The sequence below is a fragment of the Callorhinchus milii genome, unplaced genomic scaffold (genome assembly GCF_018977255.1).
Source record: "Callorhinchus milii isolate IMCB2004 unplaced genomic scaffold, IMCB_Cmil_1.0 Scaffold17, whole genome shotgun sequence".
NCBI lineage: Eukaryota > Metazoa > Chordata > Chondrichthyes > Chimaeriformes > Callorhinchidae > Callorhinchus > Callorhinchus milii.
In genome coordinates, this window is record NW_024704758.1 from 6130242 (window position 1) to 6146804 (window position 16563).

The 16563-nt window shown below is 45.2% G+C and overlaps 1 protein-coding gene across 4 annotated transcripts in view; it reads left to right on the forward strand.

Annotated features, from left to right (window-relative positions):
- Positions 1 to 16563, forward strand: part of sox6 (SRY-box transcription factor 6) — a 280677-nt gene that overhangs the window by 41755 nt on the left and 222359 nt on the right. Inside the window, exon 1 of one of the 4 annotated variants that reach the window (XM_007887524.2) lies at positions 1202 to 1264. The exons of 2 other annotated variants lie outside the window; for them this stretch is intronic. Coding sequence is in view for 1 of the 2 variants with exons in the window: in XM_007887522.2 (XP_007885713.1) it covers positions 6394 to 6419 (26 nt within the window). In the remaining variant the exon portion in view is untranslated. Of the gene's footprint in view, positions 1 to 1201; positions 1265 to 6378; positions 6420 to 16563 lie in introns of those variants that run through there. One more of the 4 variants, XM_007887522.2, reaches the window with a different exon arrangement.

Here is a 16563-nt window from a genome sequence, read left to right on the forward strand (position 1 = left end):
AAGACCTTGCTGTGGGTATTTTGGCTGCTACTTTTGGTTCACAAAAACCCTTACTGCACTGGGCAATAATTATCTGCAAAGTACTTTTCAGATGTTTCGATGTTGAAATGAGATGTTAAACCCAGGTCCCGTCTGCCTATCCAATTTGAGACTGTACACTGTTTGTTTGTTTGTGGGAATCTCACTGTGCGCAAATTGGCTGCCGCCTTTGCCGACAGAATACACAGTCACTACACTTTACAGTAAAGCCTACGAAGCGCTGTGTGTAAAATGCAAGGATTATTTGAGATTCTGTGTCAATTGCTTTTATTATTAGTCACAATATTAGAAATAATACTGCTAATCGCCCGATCTCAGCTAGAATCAGTAAACTGAACCCAAACTAGGGCTTGAATATGAGACCCTACATTGCACTTGGAACTGGCGGTGCAGATTTTTTCTTCTTTAACCCTGCCTTTGCCGTTACCCACTGGGCCCACACCACTCGCTCGAAGTTGAGAATGTCTGGAAATATCCCACTCATGCTGAGCCTGGGCTCATAGTTTTACTGCCAGCTATTACTGTGTAATGTTATTTTCACAAAACACCACTCTTGTTTGAGTTGAAAATAATGAAAACCTTGTGTCTGGTCCCGTCAGCCAAATTGTGGTGACCTTTCATGTGACCCACCTGTTGTGCTCTCACAAATGATAATGGTTACCTCATGCTACCACGATCTGAAGCGTACCACAGTGCCTGCGACTTGGAAAAGATCACTCTTCCCGGCCTGTGTTAAAGTCTGCATGAATAACCCGTTCGTTATGATACCTACTGCACAGAGGGCTCCGGCTAATAGTTTTATACAGCGCAGCCTCCAGCCGCCACAGTCACTGAGCTCACCGTATGTGGGCGGCCTACATGCAGCCAACACTCGTTCTCAATCCGAATGCTCTGAGTGGCACAAGACACTTTCATTATCTGCTCAGACACTTTACCCTCATTCTCTCCCCGCTCTCAGTTCAGTTGTAGTATTTCTCCTTCCCTCCCTCCCCTCAGCACTTCACTGCTCCCGTCAAGTGTAGTAACTTTTCTCTTGTAGGCAATTGCAGCAGCCAATTTACACACAGCAGTGTCCCACCGATTTTATCTGGGGTGGGAGGGTGATGGGATTGTTGGCGTGGACATCAGGAGAAACTCCCTTCTCTTTTCCAACAGGATGTCACGGGATCTTTAAAGTCCGCCCGAACAAGGCAGCTGGGACCTTGATTTTACAGCTCATCCGAAGGTCTGTATCAGAGCTCCGGGCACTGCGCTGGAATGTCTGCCTGGACCATTTACCAAGGCGACTGTCGAAAAATGTGGGTTTCCAAAACTGGGCTGGGGAGCTCCATGATTCATGTCCCCAGTGTGATCACAGATAAAGCTCAACGTATCTCATTTAATGCTTCTTGAAACAACAGAACCATTGAATGATTGAAGTTGGCCAGAAGAGTGAAATGGGGGTGGTTTGAAAAACTTCCTACTGAAGCGAGGGAGCGAGAGAGAGAGAGAGAGAGAGAGGGCGGGAGAGCGACTATTTCATGCAGGCAAGGGGAAGAAACTACAGTAGTATTTATTTATTTATATATTTATATATATGTATAAAAGCATGGTTCCATTTAGCTGAAGCAGCCAGTTACAATGAGCTCCTGTCTATACCACAGGAGAATATATATTGGATAATAGATATCTGGCAGTCACTTAGGAGACGGTGATTCAACTCAGCAGTTCCAATGATGTCATTCAGCCCCGACAACTGAGCTTCAGCAGTTAATAAACGTGATGGGAATGTTAGCGGCTCCTCACTTCTGAGTATTGTAGGAACAGGAGGAGGCCATTCAGCCCATCGAGCCTGCATTTCATCCCTCTTGCATCTTGTGAAAAAAATATTTTTAAAGGTGGTGTACATGACTCCCCCCACCCCCCACCCCCCCCGCTGAAACCTAGCTCAGATCTTGTCCCTCTCCACTTTATTGTTATGATTGTGGGACATTACTGTGTGCAAATTGTCTTAGTCACCCCAGTTCCGGTGAAACACTTTGAGATGTCCTCCTGATATGAAAAGCATTGTAAGCATTGTTATTATTCTCTACTCATGCTCTCTGCACGGTTTGATATTGGAGGGTGTCTCAACGCACTTCACAGGATTCCCTATAGCCTGGCTGCCGCATTTGCCTACAGAGTACACAGTCACTACACTTTACAGTATTTATACTGTGAAGCTCCACGTATAATAATAGTGCATAAACGATGCTGTATCAAGTACAAGCACTATTATTATAAGTGGAGTGACTGTAATTTTGAATGCGACAACCAATTTGTGCACAGCAGTGACCCCCAAACAGCCGTGAAATGAATGACCAATTATACGTGGAGGATTGTTGGCCAGGACACTGGTGGTCCTACTAACAGTGAAGGTACCTGGTGAGCTGTAATGTTTGTGGACCTTCCTAGCAGTGATTTACGAATAGCTGCCGGTTTTTAAGTTACAGTGATTTTTGGAGGTGGGGAGAGTTATGGAGTTGATAAAATCTTAGTCTTTTTTCTATTGTTTTTCTGCACTTACCTTCTTTTTAAAAAAAAGCCTGCTTCTGGCTGATTTGAATTTCCAATGATTAGGCTTGCTGACCTGTGGTTTCAAGGCCAAATTAAACTTTTTAAAAAAAATACACAAGTGGCGTAAACAGAATGGACAAGTTGGGAGCAGGTGGGCGCGTAGAGAAATAAATTACTTGTGACAAGGATCTCATAATAACTGACTCACTGCCAAGAGCAGTGGTACACTTATTGGGCCTGATGTCAGCCAGTGGTGGGTGTGTTTTTTTTTTCCAGACCCCGTCACTTGCTGGTGTGTGTCCCAAATTTACTTTATCCGGATTGTTTTCCTGACGCAGGTAACCTACACTCCGTGGGAGGCGCATTGCTTACCGAGGGCCGCCAGTGTTAATTCGCCCGAAGCACGCGAGACATCACCCGGCATTCGGGGGTCGTTGGTTGATTTGGAATTCAGGAAATTGTCCTGTAATTGACACGTTGCTTGTTTGGGAAAATGATAGTCTAGCTTCACCTTCTCCTTCAACCCTCCCTCCCCCCCCACCCTTTAAATGAAGGCCTGGTCACAGTTAGGTAGGTTACATTACCTCTGAAGCCGGGCATTCTGGTCTGCACTGCTATTTTTTTACAGAACTGGCAAATCACATGCGAAAAAAGGATCAAGAGTTGGGGGATTGCAACACATAGCAGGGGCAGAGTGGTCTCTGAACCTGAGTCACCCCCTCCCCTCCTGCTCTGAAACGCAGGATTAGACCTGATCAGCAGCCTATTCTCACAGTTATACGGCCGGAGCTATTGCCAGTTTGAAAGGAAAGCTTTTGCTGGTGGGTGTGAATGATAATTTCATTCAAGGTCTGGTCTGCACAGTGTATTTGAATCGACATTGGCCAAAGCATAGGTTTTGTATATGGACCCTGTTGCAGCTGGGCTAATTTCCATTCGGGCCAGTATTTGGGGATTGGGCAATGGTTGTTAGGGCTGCAATGCTTAGCCCTGATATCTGAAGGCGTGACCAATATCTCCTTCTTGTCTCCTCTTCCCCACCCCCTTCTTGGGCTATCCTTGCAGGACAGGTGAAATGTCACACCACTCACAATGCACTGAGAATTGAGTTCGATAATGGTGGTTGTAGGGGGAAAGGAAAAGGTGACAGAAAACACAAGCTCAGCCATAGAGGTAGGGCTTCATGCAGTTTTTGAAAGATGAAGGGCAAGGCGGAGGGGTTTGGGGAGAGAGTTATTTAGAATTATTGTTACTGCATGGAATTGGGCCCATCTAGTCTGTGCTGGTGTTTACACACCACACAAGCCCCCTCCCCTGAGTACTCCTGTTCCTATTGCCCTCTTTTCCCTTCTGAATGCTGGTGAGGGTCCAATTCAGTGACGTCCTTTGCTCTGTTAAATTGTGCAGCTTATTAGGCCAGTTTCAACCCTCCTTCGATCATCTACATAATGATGATGATAATACCATTAACAAGCCTTGTATTTGCTATTGCTCCTACGATGTCAATATCTCGAAGCTCTTAGCAAGTAATCGTTGTGGGGTGCAGCAACTGCACGGTTGTAGGCAATATATTTCATGTGCCGAAACAAATTGAATTTCCCCCTCATTACATCCCCGTTCTGCTATGGAAAGAAAACACAAGCGCAAGGACACGCAGCGAGTGAAGGAGGGAGTGAGAAGGAGGCACATTGGCAGCATTCAAGCTTAATATTTCAGTGTGTGGCACTGCTTTACCATTGACACATCCAAGGACAGCACATCTAGGAGGCAGGTCCGGAAGCCATGTGTGTTTGGTAACCTCTGTTTACCACTAACCACTCCTGGCAGAATCTTCTACCTTTTCCACATATTGATTGCCTGATTGGAACGGTAATTTGACCTCCTTAGTTTCTAGCTTCTGGAAGAAAGCGTTAAACTCAATTATGTCAGCGTGCACTGAGCAGGAGCTCAGAGAGCATTTGCTTCCTATAAAGGAACAAACGGACCCAGTCACACAAAGCAGCTGCTGAACGACAAAGGCAATTGAGTGAATTTTTTTTAACCTGACTGCTTTCAGTTGCCACTGAAGCCAAATGTTAAACTATTCAAGCACACCCAGAGAACAGGGGGGCTTTGGCTCGCTCGTTTTAGCCATTTGTACTGTTGTGCGTCACAAAGCATTAAATAAATGATCCTTGCATTTGTTATGGCTCCTTTCACATTGGGAGGTTGTTTCAAAGTGCTTCACAAGATCTACTGCAAAGTATAGTCACTGTGCATATTGGTAGGCCAACATGGGACCCAATTAGTGCACAAACGGCCCTGAAGTGAATGACCGATTTTGTTTGGGGGTGGCGGGGGTTGTCGGCCAGGACACCAGGAGAAACTCCCTTCTCTTGTCAAATAGTGCCATGGGGTCTTTAACGTCCATCTGAACAGGCCGACAGGGTCTCGTTTAACATCTGATCTGAAGCACGGCCCTTCCTGTGCTCCCCGAGCACTGCGCTCGAGTGTCAACCTATACGGTGAGCTTGAATTATAAATTATGACTGAATTAAAGAATTTTTCAAAATTCTGCAGTCCTAATTTTTGAGAGAATGGTTTTGGTTTCCGTGTGACAATCTCTCAAAGCGCTTTGGGCTAAGACGATGAGAAATGTTGGCGTTCTGGAGCTAGTTGAATGATTTTATATGAGAGTGCGATGGGGGTAATTGCTGGAGATCAACCACCTGAAACCACACATCTTGCCAGTGAGAGCACCGTCTGGCAAGATTCCTGCTGCTTGTCCAGCTCGGACCACTTTCACCTCGTGAGGGTTAAAAGAGTAAACGTTGGGGTCCCGATGTGGGGCTAGAACCCACAACCTTCTGACTCTGAGCAGAGAGTGCTACCGACTGAGCCAGGCTGACACCTAACCATATTCCATATATGACGACACCATATTCCAGCTGTTGCAGAAGCTGTTGGATTGGTCCTCTTGTTGTAGACTTGAAGAGTTTCAGGTATGCAATACCTGTGTTGTTCCAAATGTTGGAGAGCCAGTTTCTTGAAGACAAATGAAGTGTCACCTATGGCACAGGCTGCTTTTCAGGAATCAATTGAATTCTGATATTTGGCAGCGAAATATGAACCGACACGGATATACTATTACTGTTTGAATAATGGCAATTTAGTGCAGACTGATTTGGCCTGGCTCTAACCTGATCGTTCATGGATCAATCGCTTCTATTCTGGTTTAATTTAGCATATGATTTTACTTGCAGTTCTGCATTGTAGGCAAATATCCACACAGCAATTTAGTCGCGGACTTGGGAAGAAGCAAAGCCAACTCGTACATGATACAGGAGCCGTGTAATCGGATCCTTTGCAAAAGCAAAGATTAAAGAACGGATCCCAGGCCTGGATCATTTTAGATACGTCGCCTGTTAGTGCCATTGTAGCTTTGGTGCCACAATGCCATTCCACCTCTCGCTCCCCTGTCTAACTCCCTTCCTCTCTCCCCTCGCTCTTCTCCCCTCTCCCCAACCAATCTCTATCCCTCCTCTGTCCCACTCTCTCTCACTCACTCTCTCTCTGCCCTTTCTTTCTTTTCCCTCTCCTCCTTCTCTCCCACTCTCTGTTTGATCAACTTCTTTCTCTCTTCCCCTAACCCCCACCCCCCATCAGGGCTAAATTGCTGTTGCGTGCCAGTGGCAGCCAATGGTACCTCAGTGAGCAGTAGTGGATGTGGGACCAGAGTTATCACAGCTGATCCTATCCTCACTTTCTGGCAGGCGTCTATGGCTAGCGATCAGGAGCAGAAGCCCTGGCTGATCTCCCTGGAATGGTGTCCCAGCTGTGATGGAAACCACTCCTGCTTGTAGAAAGTGAGTGCACAGACCATACATGCGTCAGATCAGATGGCAGGATTCACTTAAACCTGAATTAATTATTAATATTGTGCCATGTGAATCGCACGTGACACTGGGCCAATTTAGCCAACTAAAGTTACAACGGTTCCTCCCCTCTCTCGCCGTTGTGAACTGACACAGTTGTTAAATTAAATAACATGGCGATATGCTTTCTCCCTAATAACACTGCTTATCTTTGTAACACTGTGACTCCTTGCGTGCCCAATGGTCTCTTGTGCTGGAATCTATAATACCCATATAATTAAGTTATGATACAGGCATCATGAGCTTTCATTACTGCGATAGCCTCTGAGCACTGAACACACTTGTGGCTCCGAGCGCACACATTCGCACTGTGTCACATGATGACATTAAAACTACGCTTGATAAAATTATTACTGCACCCGATTCCTGTTAAATCTAATAACCTGTTTGCCACATCAATTAGCTGCAGTGCATACGGAAACATTAGTCTCACGTCCTCTGAACAGTGACCCCGGGATTTAGAGTTAATGATGTTTCAACGATGTACTGTACAGAGAGATAATCACCGGCATTCTTACACTGATCAAAAGAATCGGAAAGTGCCGTTAAAATAGTAAATGAGCCAGTGTAGATATGAGGAAACTGTCAAGCGCCTCTTTCCCTCCCCCCAAAGAAAGTTAACAATGGAATGGGTTTTTGAGAACAGACTAGAGACTGGGTTTGTTTCCACTGGACATCCACTCAGACATCTGAGAAGGAACAAATTATCAAGCAGTATTGGATGGGGTGGCGTGTGAGGGGTGAAGGCAGGGGACTGGGGACTAAAGCTCTTACAGAGAGATGGCACAGGCACGATGGTTCGAATGGCCCCCTTCTGTGCTGAAAACATCTGATTCTACATCTAGGGTGTAATTCATTTTCCAATTTCGAACTTTTTTTGTGTAAATATGTAGCACAATTTAAACACATTTTCATAAGTGACAATTGGGACCTGCCAGTGTGTTGATTTCCACACGATACGCAGTCACACCATTTTACATTATACCCTGGGAATCACATTGAGACGTCATGACGACGTGATGAGATGCAATATATAATACAAGGATTATTATTATCAAATCCTACTTTGCCCCTAAATAGTCTATTATTCGAGAGATTGTTGTGTAAAAACGCGTTTCCCTTCTCTCTCATTTCATTCCCGATTTGCAGAGAGAGCTGATCACCTGTCGGGATAAAATCAGATTAGCGTGGACTAATTCCGGCTAGGCAACGAGTTAAATGGCAGATTGTATCATTTCTGGATTGAAGGAGAAGGTTAGTTACAGTAGTTAAACAGGGAATAAGGCCAGGAGCATTTAATTAAATGATAGATCTTGACTGTCAGTCAGATAAAAGGCTTAACTGTATCGAGTCAGTGTGATGATCAAGGAATGAGCATATCAGTGGTCGTGCTGGTTTGAAAATAAGATGCTGCAAAGTTGATTGTCTTGTACTTCCAGGCTGCTTCAGCTTCTTACTCATGAGCTTGCCTAGGTGACGTGGACGGATTAGCTTTATAAAAGAAACCCAACACGAATTTGGCCCAATTCGATCTGACCCTTTATTCAGTCACATGGGGTGGGTGACCAAATGCCGTTAAATTGGACCCTTCTATTATTGAGGGAGTCAGGATGTTGGGACTCCCTATTATTGAGGGAGTCAGGCCAAGCCATCGTAACCCCATTCAAACCTTCGAGAACCCTATTTATATAGTAGGAGACAGATCATCTGGATCCCTTTTTATCGTTTCTATACCCCATTTAATAAAAAATACCTATTTCAGAATAAGTCTCCTCCATCGTCTATTGATGAGGCATCGTCTGATTTAAAATAACAACTGAATGGGCCAGACCGACGAACCTGTGTGAGCTGCATTGTTTCGCTAACGTCCACGTGGCCTTGGAATAAGACTGGAACTCAACTCTGCGTAACCAGTTAAACACTCTACCCCTCAAATGTCATATCAGAGAGAGATTTAATGGTGATTCTCTATTAATGAAGGAACCACACAAGACCGGTGTTACATCAGCGATCACTGCGTATCATAGGGAATGAGATCTCAGTGTATTGGACAATTGAGTTCACTGCATCACTTGACAGCATGAGAGATCACTACGTATCAAAGGGAATGAGAGATCACTGTATAGCTGAAAGAGTGAGACATCCCAGTGTATCAGGGAGATTCCTGCACCTGCTATTACTATGTATCAGACAGAATGAGAGATCACACTGTATGTGGGGGATTGATGTATTGCTATTGCTGTGCATCTGATAGAATGACAGATGACACTGTATTGGTGTACCTGCTATTGTTGAGTGTATCTGACAGACTGAGAACCCAGAATGACAGAGGAGAGGCTGCCATTCCTCTCCAAGGGGTTACAATTTTTACAAACAGATATGTCTCGGGGCACTCACTTATCCTTGGTGCTTCCTAGGAATTTTCCCAGTATGAGGCAGTATTAGCTTCGAGACTGAAAATTACCTTAATGTTTGACATTATGTGCAATTTCAGGGACATTTATTCAGTCCAGTCTGTTTGGAAGCCACCTTCTTTTCAAGAACCATGGCAAATCAGGGTCAGAATTTATCATAAAAATAATAATCCTTGCATTTGATACAGCGGCCTTCCAAGTCAGAAGTATGTCTCAAAGTGCTTCACAGGATTTACCGTAAAATGGAGGGAGCGTATTTTGTATGCAAACACGATAGACAATTTGCACCACAAACAGGGACTGATTGAGACTGGACAGTCTTAAGGCTGAATTGAAGGACTTTTCCAAAATTGTGCACGAAACTGCAGTTTTAACATCACCGGGTGGAGGCTGAGGCTGTGATGAATTTTAGGCTGTGAAAGTAGGCGCTCCGGTTGCCAGGACAATTTCCAAGGCAGTACCGAGGAAAAGTCCTCCGCGACTTTGCTGCCATTAGCTCGACAGTGTATTCTCCTTCTCTGGCCGATTAAAGAGTTTGTAAGTGAATTGAGCTTCTCAACCTAGAGGGGAGGGAAGTTTCGTCATAGTCTGTTACTCCGTGCACCTCAGCTGATAATGGGCTAGGCTTAAACTGAATTCGTATTTTTGTGTCACTGCAGACTTCAGAATCAATTTGAGTCACTTCTCCCCACATATGCCCGCACTCTCAGAGAAGCACTGAATTATTTCAACCAATCTATTTTGAATCGTTTCATGTCATGCAAGTTTCAAATAAATCTGAATCGGTTTCAGCCCCTGGGTATCTACAGGCAAAAGCAATTTCAGTCTCGAGGATGCTGCTGTTGAGAATATTGGACGCCTGTGGTAATGTTACTCTTACAGTGGGGTCAGGTCAGCTCCGTTGGTAGCACTCCTGCCTCTGAGTCAGAGGGTGCTGGGTTCAAGCCCCAAGTTGGGTCTTTGAGATGAAAGGTTTATCCTCCATTGTAGCGCTGGGTAGCAATGGGGGCACTGAATTGGTTTCTTAAACAGCTTCACAATACTGGAGGGCACCCAAGCTGGAGGAGGGGAAAGTTGACCGAAAGCAAAGTCAAAAGAGGAACGTTTTGAGACGTATCTTGAAGGAGGGCGAGGGACTTCGGGATGGAATTCCAGAGAGCGAGGGTGGAATGGCTGAAGGCTCACCCACTGATGATGGGGCGGAAAGGGCGAGGCGATGTAAAGCAAGCTGGTGTTTGCTGAGTGAAGGGAGCAGCTGGGACAGAGGAGTCGAAGGAGGTGGCAGAGGTATGGTGAGGGGAGACCCATGTAGACATTTAAAGGTGCTGATAGTGTAAGTTGTGGATGGTGGCAAGTTAATTTCCAGTTGCTACTTTTTCGTTCCAAACAATATTTTGTTCAAAAGGTCCTCACCCTCAAAAGGGTCAGGGTCTTTGTCAGGTGAAGTCTGATGCATGGCTGTTGCTTGGCTTTGTATTACGTGATGGAGGGTGAGAGACATTCTATCGCATCAGCAATCGCAATCCCCCACTTACCATTCATTACTGCACTTTCACTTTGATAAGGAAAGTGACATCCACATTATAAGAATGAAAGTTTAAAAGAAAGCAAGATTGAGATGGTTTAATGCAACTTGAACATGATGCAACTGCCAATTTGGCAGGAGGATGTTTTGGAGCTGAGGTAATAGTGCCCTTTTAAGAGTGTAACCCTTATTGCTCTACTTAAACAGAGCTGTTACACTGAGCAGTAACTGACTGTTACAAGTCACCAGCATAATAGACTGTCAAACGTTAATAGCTCTCTCTCTTTCTCTCACTTCGCCTTGCGCGCTCTCTCCCCCTCTCTTGTGCTCTCTCTCTCTCTCTCTCCCCCTCTCTTTTTCATGTGCTCTCCCTCTCTTGCTTTCTCCTTCTCTCTCCCTCTAATGCGCTTTCTCTCTCACACGCTCTTTCCCTCTCGTGCACATTCTTTCTCTGTTATGCACTCCCTCTCTCCTTGTGCAATCTCTCTCTCCCTCCCTCTGCCTCTTTCTCTCTTCCTTCCTCTCTCGTTCTCTCAGTGAGTGGACTGAATTTAAAAAAAAGCACTTGTGTGTTTTGCTTCTCTCGCTATACATTATTTGATTTGTTTGGCGGTGAATTTCAGCGTATCTTGATGTGCTCGTCAGATTCTGCCTGGCCTCTTTGAAGCAGTGCACTGTACCCTTCATTCTCTGGCTTCTATTTTGGGTTAGTTTCTAGTTTCTTTCTGAGAGAAGTGACTTGACTCAGTCAGCCACCAAGGACTTTGTGACTGCTGGTGTGTCGCAGGTTAGAGGCTGCCTCCACACTTGTCTAGATGAACAAAATGCCATACTTTGATATAAATGCCAACTCCTTCCATGAAGAGTGGGAACTGCCTTTTGAAGTTGCGTCTCCTTCCAAGTGTCTCTGTCTGACTTACATTGCTCTTATGTCTACCTTAGAGTCGCTTCTGTGTTTGATTGACTCACTTAAAGAAAGAAAGTCTTAGTTCTTTCACTTTAAACTATGGCATTTCGTGGCCTTATCTTTAACATCTCAAATGAGCAAGTGCAGCATTTGTTTTGCAAACTGTCTGGCGAAGAAAATCAGTGAAAGAGCTTGTTAGTTTATAGTACCTTATTGCCCACAAAATATGCAGCAGCCGATTTGCACATAGCAAAGGCCCTGCGAACTGCCATGAGGTGAACAGTCACTTTTATTTGAGGAATTGTTGGCCAGGACCTGGGAGAAAGGAGTGGGGTGGGGTGTGGTAGAGAGAGATGGGAGACAGAAAAACTCAGTTTTGTAACAATGTCCTGCGATCTTTTAAAGTCCACCAGAACAGGTCTCTTACAGGATACTCAGCTTGGCTACTGTGCCATCGAGCTTTCTTCACCATTTTGTTAATTCACGGTAGTTCTCTCGCTTTCTTATCCTGTTTCCCCATTTTTTTTCAACATCTCTTCCTTCCAAAATAACAGCCTAGCTCCCCACCCCACCAATTTCCCTTCAACACTAGCATTTGATTCCCTAGCTCAGATAATGTGGAGTCCTGTAGCTCAGTGGTTAGAGCACTCGCTTTGCAAGCGAGAGACCTGAGTTCAATTCCAGGCAGAGGGCGAAACCTTGGGCAAGTTTCCTTACTCCACACAGAGCCTAATAATAATCCCTCCAAAACAAAACAATAATAAATTGGTCATTTTCAATCTACAACTGTTTGTGGGACATTGCTGTGCGCAATTGGCTGCCGCGTTCGCCCACAAATATACAGTCAATTCACTTTACAGTGTGTTCTGTGAAGCGCTTTGGGACGTCCTCCCGACGTGAAAAGCGCTATATCAAATGCAAGGATTATTATTATTATTATTATTATTATAATGGGCATACAAAATGCATCCATGAATGGATCACAAGATCGATTTGGCTGAAGACCCTTCGGACCATCTAATGTCATCCTTCCAGAACACCCACCCCACCATTCTCCCATGACGGCATCAAAGTGCTTTATAAATGAGTCCAGTGTCCTGGCCTCAGCCACCCTTCCTGGCAACCTCTTCCAAATGTTAATTACCCTCTGGTATGGCTATCAAATTGTCAATGTGCCCCTCTAGTGATTAGATGTATATTGGCAGTTCTGTTAGGCCAGGTAACTGGATGAGTTTTTCCCTTTTCACAGAGCTGACATGAGATTAGAATAAAGATCCTTTGTGTCTAGCATGGCATTCACGGATATCTCTTTTTTCCCCCCCCTACACACCCTGAACTCAACATGTTTGAATGTCAGAGACTCTTCCACTAGGTAATCAGCCAGCAACAATATTTACTTACACAACACTGCACTACATACCTAGCATTGTTACACTGGGCGCCGAGAGCTGGTTAGCATCAGAGAATGAACCAACCTTTTGATCTATGAAATACGTACAGAATGTGGAGATGGCCGAGATGTAACATGAGGTGTTTTCTTAGAGTCTGGTTTTGAAGGGCACGTCTCTCCACAGTTGTTTGGTGCTTTATCATTATGAGTTGTTATTCTGTTGTGCAAATCTTTACAGATAGTTGAACGGCTGAGGCAGTGTTCGGGCCTGTCTCCCCACCTGTGTGTAAATGGCGTGCCCGTGGTCAGACTGGAGCGTACAGGCCAGAAAGTCCCTTGGGTTGGATAATGTGCAATCTTCTGTGATCCTATTCCCCCACCCACTCCCTTCACTCCCTCAGCTCTGGTGTTTAGCGACTGCTCTCCCTGAATCCCTCTTCTTTGAACCCTTCTCTCCTTTTCCCTGGTCTCTGGTTTTAAGCCTGAGATGTGGAGGAATTCTTGGCCGTGGGGTGTGGCAAAAGCAGCATCACTGAGGTTATATAGTGTAGGAAAAAACTGGTGAGCAACGGCACCTAGCCTGAGGCTTTAGCAGAGACTCAAAAGAGTTTGAGCGTCTCACTGACAAGCCACAAGCACAGGAACCCCTGTCCACTCAATACTCTTTGGCTCCTTTCTCCGGTCTGCAGCAGTAGGTTGTCTCGGTCTCTGCATCCTGGTGTTATGACACAATTTTCTCCCACTCACCACCACCTCTGTTGCCAAGAGTACGATCATTGTACGATTCAGCTGCCTGGAGTATTTTGAACATAGGAAAAGGAGTAAGCCATTCAGCCCCTCGAGCCTTTCCGCCATTGTACTAGATCATGGCTGATCTGAACCTCAGCTCCAATTTTGAATGACTGTCTTGACGTATCCGGGGCAACAGGTTGCAATTCAACAACAGGTCCAATAGGCAGTGATATTGAGCCCAAGTAGAACCCCAATTGCTGCCCTGGGATGAAAACCTGCAAACAAAAACCTAATCTAATGTGAGAAGTGTTCGTTCTGAGCTCTGCTGTGTTTTTTGGTTGCACTTTTATGTAAGAGGTAGATCAAAGGGAGAGAGGGCTGCCTTGCTTCACACTAACAACCTGTACCCTTGTTATTGCCATATACATTTCACATCATAACAATCTGCTTTGTCGGCCCCCACCAACCAACTCCGAGCTGCAAATTAAAAACCTGGGATGATTGACAGCCCGCTCCTTTTTGAAGTGTAAAATGGGTTTGACCTGCCTGTCTTTGAACACGATGCGGATGTTGAGAGAAGCATCCACTTAGAGATGCTTAACCAGCTTTGTTTAACCTGTTCTTGACTCCTCTCTAGGAGTTGAGCGATACTGATAGTGCTGCCGGGAGGGGAGGAGATTGTCTCCCACATTACACTGTAGGGACTTTGTTTAACGGGACCAATGGTTGGGATCCTTAACCTGCGTTAAGCATTGCTGTCCCTTCACGTGGGAGGGTGGGGGGAGGGTGCGGGGGTGCTCATTGCTGCAGCTGCCTTTGGGTTTGTCTCGCCACGCTTCATGATGTAGCAACAATCACACTGCTTTATCCTCAAAACCCTTCCCTACTCAATAACCCCTGCTTCTGTTTAACCACAGCTGCCCTTCCACGTGGTGCATCAGTCCAGCCTCTCGGCCCCACAGGCTTTGTCCAATGAAATAATAACAATAATAATAATAATTTGATAAGGCGCCTTTCATGTCAGGAGGACGACCCAGAGGCCTTCACAGGATATATCGTAAAGTGGAGTGACTTGTGTGTTTTGTGGCCGAAATGTACTCATAATAATCCTTGCATTTGATATCGTGCCTTATCACATCATCTGTCTCTAAGTGCTTCACAGGATTTACCGTAAGGGATGTATTTTTATTGTGGTTTTGCATGGCAGCCAATTTGTACACAGCAGTGTCTCGCAAACAGCTGTGAAGTGAATGACCAATTTTATCGGGGGGGTCGGATGGGGAGAATCTACCTGCCCAGTCAGACAGGTACTCGGTTTAACATCTCATACAAATGTCTGACAATGCAGTATTCTCTTAACATTGGACAGGAGGGTCATCCTAGACTGTGAGTTCAAAGCGCCAAAGTGGGGCTTTAACCCACAACCTCTGGCTCCGAGGTGAGAGTGCTCCCAACTGAACCAGGCTTGACACCTTAATTGACCAATCTCATGATTTTATGACGTGTTGCATTTGATCAGGTTGTTGGATTGATATCGTGGGTAGAGAAAGAACTTGCATTTTTATTGCACCGTTTTACATTGCGCACCATTCATCCCATTGTGTTGCTCCCGCACTCTTCTACCAAATCCGAATTGGCATTGGTGGTGGGCCTACTTCTGTACTCTTTAGCCATCTTGAATTACAAATTATGATTTTTTTTGAAAAAGCAGTCTTTAAAATCGCAAACAAATAAAAAAAAGGTTTGGAAACAAACAATAAAAGCTTCGCCCAGTGCCAAGCCTCTGCCTCTCCAGCTTGGACTCAAGCCAATGAGTAGGTAGATTTATAGAGAGGCATTTCCCTCTCCTCATCCTCCTTCTCTTCCCACGCCGCCAACCCCCCCCCCCCCCATCCCCGTGGATTGACTTGGTTACTCTGGTAATATACCAGCACAGGGCACATGTGATAGATTTGGTGTATCGGCTGCACCATATCTGACCTCGGAGGATTATGGAGTGTGGCAGCAACTGGTGGTGAAATGATTCTCTCCTCATTTGTTACAAAAATGAAACCACATCATCTCCAGCATCTACATGCAGGCCCTGAGGGCAAGGCATGCAGGTGGAGATAACACAGGTTTTATCTGACAAAATTAAGAGCCCATTTAGACTTCAGTGTGTCAGCCTGGCTCAGTTGGTAACTGACCTCTGAGTCAGAAGGTAATGGGTTCAAGTTCAACCTCGGGACTTTGAACTCATGATAGACACTTTAGTGCATAGTTGGAGGTGCCTTCCTTAGGAAGAGATGTTGATATCGACTTCATGCCCACCTGTTCAGATGGACGTTAAAAATCCTGTGGCACTCCTGGCTGACAATCCCCCAAATAAAAAAAGGTGATTTACTTTGCGGCTGGCTGAAACAAAATACAACTTTAAATAAAGTTTAGCGAATCTGAAACAATAAGCCATTCAAGCACACTCCAACCTATCTGGTCTTCACCCATCCACTCTATTTCCTGGGGGGAAAAAAAGGGCACTGCAACCAAAAAAGTATCTGAACACAAAGGGTAACAGTGCATTTATTTCCTCCCCCACCCCCCACGCATTCCCCATAACACAGAAATCATTGGGTCTCACCCATTATTTCACCACTTTAGCCCTGCCTGCACCTCTCATTTCCACCGATACTGTGAGCAATCCAGAATAGTCACAGAACACTGAGCAGTTCCTCTGAATTGAAGTGTTACCCCTTTCACAAATGGCTCTTTGCTGACCACTTGTGCAGGTCTTTAGGAAACTGACTGTTCCCATCGGGGAAGCCCGCTGACTACTTTAACCTTGTTTGAATGGAGCCTGATTATTTGGCTATTGCAGGTCTGTGGCCCTTTGAGATTCTGAAATAAGGTTAATATCATCTACACGTTTAAAAGAACTAGCCATTGTACTCCCAATGTTTCCCGAGAATGTCTAATAGGTGTGGTGTGGATTCACACAATGGGAATGAAGCTGCATTGCTGGTGCGCGGAGATTTTCGTGCTGAGGTAACCTTGGATATTAAAGTGGTGAATGATTCCTTGTCTGCTCGAGGGCTTAGTTATTTGGGTTAGATTTGTACTCGCTGAGCTCC